This window comes from Oryzias melastigma, linkage group LG6 (genome assembly GCF_002922805.2).
Source record: "Oryzias melastigma strain HK-1 linkage group LG6, ASM292280v2, whole genome shotgun sequence".
NCBI classification, from domain to species: Eukaryota; Metazoa; Chordata; class Actinopteri; order Beloniformes; family Adrianichthyidae; genus Oryzias; species Oryzias melastigma.
Window position 1 is genome coordinate 29,358,738 of NC_050517.1, and position 14,538 is coordinate 29,373,275.

General features: G+C 42.9%; 1 protein-coding gene across 1 annotated transcript in view; it reads right to left on the bottom strand.

Moving 5' to 3' along the window:
- b4galnt4a (beta-1,4-N-acetyl-galactosaminyl transferase 4a) overlaps window positions 1–14,538 on the bottom strand; it is a 61,918-nt gene that overhangs the window by 41,104 nt on the left and 6,276 nt on the right. The window contains exon 2 of the mRNA XM_024280806.2: window positions 3,767–3,879. Coding sequence (XP_024136574.1) covers window positions 3,767–3,879 — 113 coding nt within the window. The remainder of the gene's footprint in view (window positions 1–3,766; window positions 3,880–14,538) is intronic.

The following is a 14,538-nucleotide window of genomic DNA, read 5'->3' on the forward strand; positions in this document are numbered from 1 at the left end:
CGGTCCACAGCCCCAAAAAGGTTGGGGGCCACTGGTATAATACACTCAAAACCTCAAAAAGGGGATTTTGCACAGCACAGGCCCTTTAACAGACAGGTGATCAGCAGAACAGTTCTGTTTCGTTTTCTACAGAACCGATCAACACAGAGCAGCTCTTCACTCCACACCACAGACTCTTGTTGATCATCGAGACTAAAAGAAAAACTGAACAAGATTTTTTTGCAGCTTAAGTGAAAACGGGCTTAGAGACGCAGCAGAAAATAAATGTGGCGAGCGCTCAGACACATCAGCAGTCCTGATGGGAGATCCACCCAATCAGCTGACAGCAGAGAGCTCTGACAAGCAAAATGTCAGATTTAAGGTCACTGAGTCCCATCTACCACACTGAAAACCCCTTCCTCCCCATGAGAGACATGCGCCGCAGCAGCGACGGTGGGATGGAGCCGAGGAATTATGTTGATGTAATCCTTAAATTACCAGATGAAGCCTAAAACCAAAAGCACTCTTATCACTGGAACGAGGTAAACACCGGCAGGTGTGGCTTAGTCACCGGATGAAGAAACCTGTTTGTTTACAGTACAGTTTGTTCTCAGAGACCCCCCCCCCTCCCCTCCCCACCACCACTATAACTCCAACCAGCACCCATAAACCAGCAGCGAGGCCAAAGCCCTGAGAGGCCGCCATATTTACAGCCCTGAGAGCGGTCGAGGTCAACAATGAGGACCGGCTGTAGTGTTTATGAGCCGCAGTAAACCTGCTGGGAGACAGAGCCCCCCCACAGCACCCCACCCCATCCACCCAAAGATCTCCATGCTTTATAAGAATTCAAGGAAAAACTCGGATCAAAGTGGTGTGAGGAGCACAGGGGTGTAGAATGAATTCTATTTGAGCTCTACGCTGATGCTGACGGTCAGACCTGCAGCAAATGAGGGGGGTTAGGGGGCGGAGTCAGAAGAGGGTCAGACCTGCATAAAATGAGGGAGTTTGGGGGTGGAGTCAGAAGAGAGCAGAACCTGCAGCAAATGAGGGGGTTTAGGGGGCGGAGTCAGAAGAGGGTCAGACCTGCAGCAAATGAGGAAGTGTAGGGGGCGGAGTCAGAAGAGGGTCAAACCTTCAGGAAATGAGGGGGTATAGGGGTGGAGTCAAATGAAACAATAAAAAGAACTACCTTAATCTAACTTATGAATGAACCACAAACAACACTGAAGATGTTTGAGAGCATGAACATGTGTCATGAACACACACACACGTGTGAACACGCACACACATGCAGGACCTCAAACTGTATTTTTTTCTAAATCATTCATGAAAAATCTTAGAAAAGTTTCTGAATCATCACTTTGTAAATAGGAGTTTTTTTCCTCCAGCAGACGCGTCTTAAAGTGAACTAATGTTATCAGCAGTGACTAATAATGAAATGTTGGACTGCAGGCCGTTCACTTTAGTGACTTCTGAGATTTCTGGACGCGCAGCAGAAAGTTGGAGCCTCCGACTGGTTTCTGATTTATCCTCAAAGCAGATTTTGCGAGTTCTTCAGAACAGACCTTCTAACGCCATCAGGCAGGTTAAGAGTTTGGAGGCAGGCTATTAACACAACTTCCTGGCTTCCCTCTTATCTCTTCAAGCACATTTTCCAAAGCTTTGGCTTAAATTAATTCTAAAGACGACTGGGTCTTATAGAAGACGCTGTGAGGTGGTCTCCTCTCAGCTGGTCCTTTAGCCGTTCGGGATTTAACTGTCACTTTTTCAAAGTCCTGCAGTCTCAGCATGTGTGGAAGATCCCAGCAGCTACTCTGCTGTCAGCGACTATCCAGCTCTGAGGAAGCAGGTCAGTTCCTCCAAACAGCTACAACAAAACATCCTCACTGGTGCTGTCACTTCTGTCAGGTTTCACCTTCAGTCCGCGAGTTGAAGCATTGGAAGTTCAGAATTGTTGTTAAAAATTTGAGCTGCAGAGACTCCCAGCTTTCTTTATGCTTCATTTTATTTTGTAAATGTTTGTCCGTAGCTGCGTAGAGCGAAACAAACGTCTGCAGATGCTGATGCATAACCTGCTGCAGGTCAGGATCAAATCCTCTGCACGGAAAATTTACCCTGCAGTCAAACATGCAGCCGGCTGCCAAAAACCAGAGAGTGCAGAGAAAAACGGAATCCTGAAGCAGCAACGCTCCGCTGACGCGCCGCAGCAAACGGATGAGCTCAACAACAACGGACAAGTCCAACAACCAACCAATGAAAGGAGGTGAAGGAGCAGGACATAACCAGCACCTCCATCTGCATTTAGACACACATGCAACAGGGGTGGGGCTGGGGGGGTTCAAATTCAATCCCACAGGGGGCCGAATCCAAAACAACACCGTAGACCGCAGGCCGAACAGGATAAACATTCCTTGAACGCACCAAAACTGAACCTTTTAAATCTGAACTCTTTAAAAGACCGGGATATTATCCCAAAATAAATTAACTTTAACCCTAAAAAAACATATATTTTGGTCTTCAAAAAACATATATCCTCTCAAAATGATACTAGTAAGAAATATAGTAAAAGCTAAAAGAAAAAATTCTCAAATTTCTTTACTTTTATGTAATGTATATTACAAAAATAACTTAAACTTGAATTGTCCCAAAATATTTTGCTCTTCATAAAATATATCCTGTTAAAATTATGCAAATATAAACATGTTGCAAAGGATCTGACTATGGAACATCTCACACTACTAAACATCAAACCACAAAATATTAAACTACACAACATCTTACACTACAGAAAATCATACTATAGAACATTTCACCAAGGAGTATCTCACAACATAACATCTCACTGCACAACTTCTTATTACACAACATCTCTCACTGCAAAACATCTCACTACAGAACGTTTTTACTACAGAATATCTCAATGCAGAACATCTTATCCAGATCCTGAACATCTCCAATGTTCTCTCAACACAAATCATAAAACCTTTTTTTTACTTTTTGGAGGAACGTGGAAAAATTAAAGTATTTTATCTCTATCTGACCTGGTGACATTTTTTCATGTTTTTATTTCCTCTTGTTTAGATTACTGCAACTGTCTTTATACCTGCTTTAGCAAATGTTCCGTAAACCTTTTCCAGCTTGTCAAAACTCTTCACACTTCAAACTGGCTCAAGTAAACAGTCACACATCACTCCTCTGTTGTCTGCTTTACTGCCGGTAAGTTTTTAACTGATTTTAAAATTTAGTTTTTAGTTTTTAGAGCTTGCATGGTCAAACCCAGATGTCCATCTCTGACCTTTTTACCCAATACTTTTCATCCGGATCCTTGAGATCTTCCAACCAATACTTCTCAAGCATTCCAAACACCCACTTTAATACTAGAGGAGATCTCTCCTTCCAAGATGCCTCTCCTTCTTTGGAACTCCCTCCCATTGTTACTGCGTCAGATTGAGTCCGTTGAGTGTTTTAAGTCAAGACAGGTTTTTTTGGAGGGCTTTTAGTTGATTTTAGTCCATGTTTTATTATATTTTTGAACTTTTATTTTTTTTGTAGAGCTGGTTAATATTAGATTTTACTCCATCTCTGTGGTTTGATTTCATGCCGTCTTTTTGTAAAGCACTTTGAGATTCTTTCTGTAAAGAGTGCTACAGAAAAAACATATTCAATTCTATTCTATTCTATACCTCCACATTCTAACCAATGCTCTCTCTGGATCGTGTCATGGGTGTTCTCTAGATTCACACAGACACATTGTCATCAGATTCAAAGAGTTTAAATAGAGACGTACTGGTGCCTCGTCCTCCCGGCTGTCACTGGCGTCTTCGCTCTTGGGGTGTCCTGCTGAGGAGCGAGCATCCCTCTTTCGACTGGTGTCTGTCCCGTCAGTCTGCCGATCTCCATCTGTGGAAAAACAAAGACTGTTTAATAAGCTTCACTGTTGGTTCTCCGTGGTTTTTCTGTTTGTTCTAGTCACATCTTTGAGAATGTCTTGAGTGTCAGTGATGACTCAAACTCTGAACAGAAAAGAGATGAAGAAACCAAAAATTGCAAGAAGAAAAATGAAAATGGATGAGAAATATGAAATCTAAACCTGAGGGAGAGTTTGTTGATGAAACCAGATGAAAGCTGATAGAAGGTGTGCGTTACCAACAGAGATGAAAGCTTTCATTGCAATGGAGCTACAGTAAAATGTCGTCCAACCACAATTAGATTATGGAAGTTCTTCTGCTAAGGGTTCTAAGGCAAGACCTCGCTGATCACCTCATGACCCATGAGGGACAATGAAACACAGGTCATGCAGCTCTGACTTTATCCAACCAAACAAGGTGTCTGTCAGGCTTTGGGGAACCAGAGCACCTAGAAGGAAAGTGAGCCACTGGAACAAGACTGAAAAAAGGACTATGTGAGAGCAAGAGTTAGTTGGAATGCTACTTCTCAAGTAATCCTCTGGTTTGATCAACACTAACTGGCAAGCAACTAATAGCTCAATGTTCCAACATCCACAACCTCAACTCCTGTCACAACTTGAGACTGAAGAGGTACACAAATGTGACACCATGAGAGTCACAACACCAGGTCAAAGAAGAGGCTTTACCACACTCGCAACCAGAACTTGGGAACACTGACCCAAAAACTACCAGGCAGCAACTGACCTGTAAGACAAGATCATGTCTAGAATGACCACTAGACAACCCCAACCCCAAATACAATAGTTAAGGGGAGTGCCACGTGAAAGTCTCCTGGAAACTGTAAATTCCTACCACAACAATCACAGAAACCAATGATCTGCTTTACACTTCAGGCATTGGTAGAAATTTCAGAGAAGCCAAATACCAACTCCTGGTCGACAGGCTGCAGATCATGACACACCAACCTGTATACAGCCTGGATTGATTAGAAGAAAGCCTATGACTCAATGCCACACCTGGATCGCTGAATGCTTGAAAATGTACAACATCAACAGGACTCTAAGAGCCTTCTTGGGAAAATTAAATTAGGTTGTGGAAACCAATGACAAGCCAATTGCACACGTGTCCATCAAATGTGGCATATACCAAGGTGATGCTCTGTCCTCACTGCTGTTCGTCATAGGTCTAAACCTCCTCAGCCAAATAATCAATACGACTGGGTTTGTATACCAACTGAGAAATGGGGCCGCCATCAGACGCCTCCTCTACATAAATGACATCAAGCTATATGCTAAGAGTGAGCTGGACATTGACTCCCTGATCCACACCACCAGGATCTACAGTACTGACATTGGGATGTCATTTGGGCTAGAGAAATCCAGTCGGATGGTGACAAAGAGAGGCAAGGTAGTCCACACTGAAGGGGTCTCACTCCCAGAAGGAACAATGGCAGACATTGAGGACAATTACAAGTACCTTGGAATTCCACAGGCAAAAGGAAACCTGGAACGGGCAACAAGGAAAGCTGCAAAATACCTCCAACGAGTAAGGCAAGTCAGGCAATAAACAGTTATGCACTGCCAGTCATTAGATACCCTGCAGTAATAATGAGATGGCCAAAGGAAGAGATACAGACCACGGATGTTACGACTCGAAAGCTCCTCACCATACATGGAGGGTTCCGTCCCAAATCCAGCACCCTGAGACTGTCACAAGGAAGGAGGCCGAGGACTAGAGAGCGTGGAAGCCACTATCCAGGATGAAGTATCCAAGATGCATGAATACATCAAGCTCAAGGCCCCAACTGACACCAGGCTCAGTGAATGTCTCTGGCCATGGAAAGGAGAGGATGCAAAGCTGGAAGACAGAGTCTCATGAGAGGACAAGCCCCTGCATGGGATGTACCACCACGTCAGTGGAAGAGCTGTTTATTTTGCTGTTTTCACAGATCGCAGACTTTTTAAGCAACTTTTATCCAAATGGTAACTAAGAAACCATTCCCATCATCCAATGATGCAGAGAAAAATTCTTTAGTCCTTCAAATTAGTCCATTTGTTCTAAATATTGACATCACCCCCTAGTTTACTTTAAGTTTGAAACAAATCAATAAAAACTGTAAACGAGAAACAAGAAACTCCGGAGTTTATCCAGTCCTGCTCTCATCTGGAGATACATTATTCTCAAACCCAGTGGAAGCGCAGATATCAGCTCTGGACTGGACTCTCTGCAGCCTAAATGCTGCTTCTGATGTAATGAAGAGCAGAGTGGAAGGCTAATGAGAACCGATAGACAGACAAGCAGCAAAGCTGAAGGAATGCTAATCATCACGAAGAGACAGCCTCCTATGACCTGCTTCCTCTATTACCCCCTCGATCTATAACTGCAGCAGTGTTGCTGCGTGATAAGATGATGGAGAGAAACTTGTCTCATCTCCAAAGGACACAGACTGGCGCACGAGTCTTCCTGAGGTTCATGAGTCTGACAGAAAGCAGAGCTGTCTCAGAGCTCCTCAGGTTTGGAAAAACTCACCTCTTCCTTTGAAAATAAAATTCTAAACTCGACAGCTTTAAGCGCAGCAGCTGTCAGCTCTAATCAGCTGTGTGTCAGCACCCTTCATGCACGTGTGCAGGTCCTGTCTGCAGCCTGTCTCGTACTAGAGAAAGCAGCAGTATTGTGGGCGGGGCTCTTAGAGTTTTTGATGGACTGACTTGTGATTCGGCTGAATGCTAATGACACTATCCTGGAAATGTGAGCCGTGCGGGTCAAAGGAAGGGCAGGAGGAGCACCAGCAGAAGTGGGAGACGTTCTACTGAAGACTCCAACAGAATGAAAAGTTCCTCCTTCAATCAACTTAACGATTTAACAGATGAACAGGTGAAGAAAACAAAGAAAAGGTGAGATATTTTCCAGGTAAGATCTAAAGTATAATCAAATATCAACAAATGAGAGGCTTTACTTTACATGAGTGTGCTGTCTGCTGGTTTCTGAGGAAAATTTGATCTGTAAACATTCATAAAAGAACATAAAACCGTTCATCCATTTAAAATGTATCCATTTAAAAGAAAATCCTCTTTTTGAAACTGGACAGAAAAATATGTACTTTTCTAAAACATGTGTTTTCTTATTTTTGTTCTTGATGACTCAGCGCAAAAAACAATATATTGCAATATGATGCAGACGGAATATTTCAAGGATCTCCTCAATCCTTCTCTTGTGGAAACAGAGGCTGAGGACTCTGAGCTGTCCATCCCCCAAGCTGAGGTCACTGAGGTGGTCAGACCTGTTCATTTCGGACCGGTTCTGTTCATAGTCTGTATGGACAGAATTTCTAGGTGCAACCAGGGTCCAGAGGGGTTCTGGTTTGGAGACCACAGGATTTCATCTCTGCTCTTTGCAGATGATGTTGTCCTGTTGGCTTCATCGAGCCAGGACTTACTGAGGAGATCTCAAGGAGTGTTTGCTTCTGCTGTTCTGTCCAGTTCATGTCATCATCATTCATCCTCAGGACCTTCTGGTGGGATTGGGTTGGATCATGTTTTTGTAGGATGGTATGAAGTGACGTTAAACACCAAACTAAAACACTACCCCCCACCCCCCAATGGTAGTCAACGCTCAGTTAAATTCAGGTCTCAGAAACAGAAACGTTTCTGTCATGTGACCTTTACAGCGTCTTTGAAAGCCAGTTTGATGTTTCAGACTTGAGTCCTAATGAAGTGAATGACCTTCTAAAGCTGACCTGAGGTGTCCGCCTGCCCTTTTGCGCCCGGCGTTTGTCCATCAGGTCATGACCTTCCTGTGAGTGAAGGTAGTTGCTTCTGCTTTTCTGTTTTTCTTTGTTGCTTCACTGAGACACTAAAGCAGCAGCAGACACTTCTCACCCAAAGATGCCTTCACACTACTGTGAAAACCACAAGTTAAAAAACACAACGCTAAGAACGTCTGCAGGAGGAGGTGGGTTGGGGGAGCATGCTCCCTGTGAATAATGAAGACCTGCTCTCAGTGAAGCTGCTGTTCCGTCTCCATGACGTCAGGATGCAAACGCATCATGTGGGAAAGTTAAAGATCTCCGATTCTATTCGCTGGGGAACCGGATCAACAGAACAAGCAGAAGCAGCTTTAAGAAGAAATGAGAGAAAGAGACAAAAGGAGGAAGACAGGAGGAGGCTGATAGGCAGGAGGGGGGGAGTAAACCCCTTCATGAGCGTCTGCTCCTGTCAGAACGACAGGTGTGATCCTGAAGGGGGCGTAACCTTCCTTCCATGAACACTCAAGCATCCATGACACATGCAGGGGGGCAGCAGAGTAAGAGTCTCAGGGTTCCAGCGTGTTAATAAATGTCGCTGCTCTGAGCCATTAGGTCGTCAGGAAGAGTGGACGGCCGCTGTGACGCTGATGAATGAACTGCACTGCCCCCCCCCCTCCTCTACAAAGGAGCAGAGTCCATTAAGGTCTCTGCTTATGACAAAGAACAGCAACTGATGCTGGAAGGAGACGGCGCAGTAGAGCCTGCTGGCATGTTGGCGCGCAGAACTGCTGAGATGCTGGAATGTGGGTCAGAACCAAAGAGCTCCATTATCTGCTTTTAAGCTGCTGTCATGTTTTCTGCTTCGCTAACCGCAGCCGCTCAGAGATCCACTTATGAAGCCTAAACGCTCAAATGAACGCAAGAAAAGATGATCAGCTGACCACGATGCAGTCAGGACGGACGCATGAATTCCCCAGCCTTTAGACGTCACGGCTGAGGTCACAGACCTGCAGGAAGCGGCGTGACCGCTGCTCCAGCCATGATGGACGGCGCCAACTCCAAACATGCATGTTTAGAATGTTGTGAGGACCTGAAGACAGAAGATCTCAGAGGCTGTGACTCCCCCCTGACGGAGGTTTCACTCTTCTTTTAAGCTGCAGGACGATTACAAAGATCAGGAAGACCCAAAGGAGACCCAGGATGAGCTGGAGGAACTATGTCTCTTGGCTGTTCTTGTAGCACTTCCCAGTAGGGCTGGGCGATAAAATGATAATGACAGATTTCACAATAGAACTTTTTCTAGATAGAGGAATGAGTTCATCGCGATAGACTTTTATTTTGAAGGTTCAGAAATTGACACTCGCCAGTAGCGAGCAGTTTCTCCTATTTGGCGAGTAAAAATTTGCAGCTATGTCCGAATTCCCCTCCAACTCACTATATATATATATATATATATATATATGGCGAACACACATTTTTTTTGTGTTGTCCAAATACTAATTCCAAAATCGAGTGCACTAGAAATTTCCCAGAAGTCTTTGTAAAAAACTAGGGTGCATCAGTGCTCACTAGATTAAATATAGACCACAATGCATTGAGGTCGAACAATTCTGAACAAAAAAATGTGTTTTAAATGTAGTTTTCAGAACTCAGTGGAGTCATAAATAAATGTCGTAAAATGATTCAATTTTGACTTGGTGGAATCGATGACATCATAGCCGATGTTTAGAAAAACGAAAGAAAAGTAGTGAACATTGTGTCTGAATTTCCTTCAAAGTCACTAGATAGTTTTTTAGCAGTTGGGGATTAGGGAGGGAATACGGACACAACCAGAGAGTTAATCACCAAAATAAATGTTTGCATCTAATTATGTTTAAAGCTCTTATTTTGGTAGTTTTTTGGACCACTCCACTTCCTTCATCCGTGCTCAAGTAAACAAACACCATACCCACGTGGTCACTAACGCTAATCTTCTCCGTGTAATGTTTAGTTTCAGCTGATGAAGCAATAAGACATTTGGCCATTTTTAACAGGATCAGTCAAAACTGGAAGACAAACTCGCTGGACTTTAGCGCCAACACAAAGTTTAAGAAAAAGTTTGATTTGGTGACCGCGATGTAGCATTAGCATGATGCTAACGAGCTGCTCGGTGTGTCGCCTTGATGTAAACACGGACTGTTTATAGTCGGACAAAAGTTTCACTTTTAAGACATGGCAGATAAATACAACAAAATTAATTTGTGGGATATTCATAAAAAAACATTCTTTTTAAATAATTAAATTGAATCCACTATGTGTTAGTGGTGGATGTTACATAAAAACTGCGCTTTGTGTCAGATGTTGTGATAAGCCCCCGTCTCCTTCCCTCTTGAGAGCGCTCCAGAAATGGTTTATAACAACAATAGTCCCAATTTTTATATAAATATTAATATAAATATAATCACTTGGAGGCAGAATTAGGAGATCTCTGGTAAATCTCTCTTTAGTTTGAATTTACAGTTAGATGAGAGAGACATGTTCATACCATTTATAAATTATTCTATGCAATTTAATTTTCTTAAAAAATACTAGTTTTAAAATTAAAACCCCTAAAATATTTCTGTGTAAAATACTGTTATAATTTTATGTTTGTTCTGTTAAGCCTGAAAACATTAACTTCAGTTTAGTTATATATATAGATATAGATATAGATATAGATATAGATATTATTCGCAGCACTCGGAGCAGCAGTCTTTCTCTTTCCCTGAGCGGTGCAGTCATCCCCAGCGTGCATTAAAACACTTCATTGGGTTATTTTCCCACTTATACCACGGTCATTTACAAAATAAATCAATTTTGATATTTTTTTGGTTTATATCGCTTTTTTACAAAAAGCGAACTAATTGATCCATGGTCCGGCGTGTTGTCATGTCATGTAATTTCGTCTTGTGATTATTCACAGATAATACGTGGTCAGCAAATACTCTAAATAAAAGAAAAAATAATCGCAATTAATTTTCCCCCAGGTTTGCGATTAATTTGTTTATTTTTTTATAATCGATTTCCGATCCTAATGTATTTATATATGTATATATATGTATATATATATATTTATATATATATATATATATATATATATATATAAATGTTTTTCCTTATTTATTTAAAAATCTAGTTATATGATTTTCAGTTTATCTGTTATGTTGAAAGTCTGATAGGAAATACATATTTAAATCTAAACAACCTGCTGATGATTACACATTTCTTTTTTGAGCCGTTCAAATTTGACGAATAAAGTTATTTGGTTTATATTGTGAAATATATCATTTGGATTTTAAAAAATCCACATTGCTGACCCCTAGTATCCCGGCAGAACTGGAGGAGAAGGATGCTCTTGGATCTCAGATAAGAAGGAGAAGGTGAATGATGTTCCGCGCATTGGGCACGCACTGGAAGTGACACGTTTTTTTGGACTAGGGGGGTGTTCTTGGCTCCTATATAAACTTCACTCTCATGTAGAGGATCTCCAATAACAGAGGTCATCAGTGTTTGCAGAGGAATGTTGTGAATTCTTCTGCCCACATATAAACCCTCCGTGGTGGATTCCTCTTCCTCAACGGAGGAGGGTCTTCAGTCCCAGAGAGCGGACAAACGCTACACAAAGCTTTGCTAATAATTCATGGAGAACATGTGAGCCGTGCTCTCTCTTCAAATACCATTTGTTCAGTCGTCACACAGCAGAACGTCCCCCCCACCCGTCCATCTGCAGAACCCGAGACGCCTCCTTCATGCAGCTTCTGCGTTTTGTTCCCTCGTCTGTTTACACGTCTCCATCTTCCTGCTTTGCTTAAATTATTCATCGACACTTTTTCCTCAGTCCTCCGGTGACAGCACAGGATGGTCACGCTCCAACACAAAGACCCGGACTCGGTTCCTGCGATCCGCATCTGTGATGCTTCCTTAAAGAGAAGAGTATACCCTCTCATGCATGAAGTATGATCAAATCTGGATGCATTTTTTTTTCCTGTTTTTATTCATCTTTAGGGATATAAAATAGTTTTTTAGAACAATAAGTTATATCTTTAAATTCTACAAAATATATTGACCTGTTCACTCAAATGTACTTCATGCATTTTGCACAGTAAAAAACAATAGGCTGCAATGCTGGACCCCAGCCGCCCCAACCAGGACGAGCACCGCGGCAATAAACAGTTTTAAAACACGGGAATTATTACTACGTTTTCATTTCACTGCCGCAAACGTAGTTTTTGCTTTTCTTCCTACGGTGCACATCAACTTAAATCGCGTGTTCATGAAGGCTGAAGCAGAAACTGATGTACATTGTGTGAAACTATAAAGTTTTATTGAAAAAAGTAACAGTGCTTCGTGAATGAACGCTTTGCTTCTGACCCCACAGAGGAAAAGCTCAATGTGAGGAGAGATTGTCACTCAAATTTAATTTTTCAAGTTTGAGAAAGACAAACAGACAACACCCCCACCGTGCGTCCCAGTCTTACCCTCCGGGGCCCCAGATTCCCAACCTCTGATTTAATCTATAGTCACTATCTGATCTATAGTTCCTGTCTAATCTCTACTCAGAATCTACAGTCATAGCCTGCACTGAGCAGAGGTGTGTCTGCAGTCAGAACAATTTCCCACAATGCAGTTAGTAACCCAAGCCCAAGAAGAAATTGTTTCCAAGCTTCTATTTTTCTGAAGCACAACAGTTTGGGGAGGAGCGCCCAGCGATTATGAAGAGGGAGACATCAGGTGACCTCAGTCTGACCTTCCACATTCCTTTCTTTTTATTGTTCAAAAGTTACTGTTTTAAAGTTTTAAAAATTGTCATTCTGCTAGCTTTTTAGGTTATCTTGGAGTTTAGCTCATATTTCAGCTACATGCTAGCTGTTTTGGCTAATTTAGGCTTTTTTTCAGTTTTTTAGGATATTTTGAAGTTTAGAAATTTTTTTTCAGCTACATGTTTTCTTTAGGCTAGTTTGGCATTTAGCTAATATTTTAGCTTCGGCATTTTCAGGTATCAATTTCAGCATCTTCAGTGGTCAAATTCATCTTACAGCATTCACACAAGCATTATCAAAGTTAATGCTATATTTAGTTCATAATTATGTTAAAAAGTTACGTTTTAAAGTTTTAAAAATGTAGTTTTAGAGTGTTCAATAAGTGTTCATCCTGTTCGGCCCATGAGCTAAGGTGTGTTTTGGATTTTGGCTCCTGTGCGATTGAGTTTGACACCCCTGCCCCACAGGGTGGAGATAAAGGTTCAGGTCTGACATTTAAAAGAGGCTCAGACATTTCCCACAGTTCCCAAGATGCAATGCAGCATTCACACTCCTGTAGATGTCTCCCTGAGTTACGTCCCTGCCTATTGCCGTGGGCAACCACGGTGACCTGAGCACGAGCTGGAGGCAGTAAACACATCTGAGCATGAACATCCACCGCCCGGAGAAGAAAAACACCATCAGTCATGACTAAAGGAAATAGACTGAGGTCGTGTCTGAGAACAGCAACAGGATTCCCAACTGTCCATGCGTGCAGATAGACCAAACAACTGCAGGGAACATTCATGAACGTCCATTTCAGCAGAAATCGTTGCATTTTATTTTGAAAAGCTTTGGTTATTCCGGATCTCTGTGGATGAAATCCTGAACATGAATGAAGGTCCACCTCTGGGAGGACGAAGGAGAATGCACGCTCTGACACAGATGTAAGAAAATAGACTGACGACCAAAGCCTGCATGCGCTCGGCCAGCTCTCTACGGAGCCGGAGGAGACAGACGCTGCAGGAGCTGAGGAGACTGAAGAGGACAGCATCACTGTCAGGTTCAGCTGACCCGATCAGCCGGCCCGTTACCGCTGAGGCCACGATCACCCAGATCAACCTCCTGCAATCCGTCTGTCTAGGAGGGAGAGGCCTTTAAAGGAGATCAGGAGCATGTTCAGATGAACTCCGTCGCATATAGAAGGTTTGATTTGAATGGGAGGAACACAGGAGACTTCTCCATAACCTCAGAGACCAAATGGGAAAAGTATGTGAACCCAAAGTCGATGTTTCCTAGAGGCGGAGTCAACACACGTAACATCCCTAAGGCGTGTCCATCGGGAGGTCGTCGCGCCCTGGGACTGGTCCATGGCTAGTCTAAATAAACTAGGTGCAGTTGTTTCATGATTTGGTCGTCTTTTGATTTTTGTGATTTCAGTGTGACTTCGCCTGTTGTCAAAAATGTATAAGTGACTAAATAAATCTATAGGATGACAGATGTCTTTGACTTCAGCTGCCGAACAGGCCGACCCGTTCCCATCAGAACTGGAGAGTTTTTGTCCTGAGGAGAAGGCTCTCACGTTCTTACTTTGTTCTGGAAGTCTGAAGGAACCAGTAGGTGACACTGTGGTGCTCTCCATCTCGTTTACCAGTCAGAAACCAGCTGGGTCGGCTCCCACAGACCGGTGGTCGTCTCTTTCACAGAAACCTCCAGTAACCGGCGGATTTGTTGATTTCATCGACTGAAGCTGCCAGGAGATGAACAGAGCTCTCTGCCCCCCCACACCCTGACAGTGCACACATCAGTGACCACCCCCCCAACTCCCCACCACCACCCCGCTCCACTGCTGCTCTGTGCTTGGCAAGCAGGAGGGGGTGGCGGTGAATCATGAAACTGGATTATGAGTCGGGGAATTCACAGAGTCCCAAACTAGGAAAGACTCCAAAATATAAAAAAATTATACCCATTTTCTACTGATACGACCAATAGAATAGAATGCCTCTAAATGGAATTGGTGTGGGGGTGGGGGGTTATTTTAAACTGATGTCTGCAGAGACAGGATTCAGAAATCTTCTCTTTGTTTTATCTTTCACAGGTTTGTTCAGAGACAGAGAGACCTTACTGTCAATCTAAAAACCTGCACATC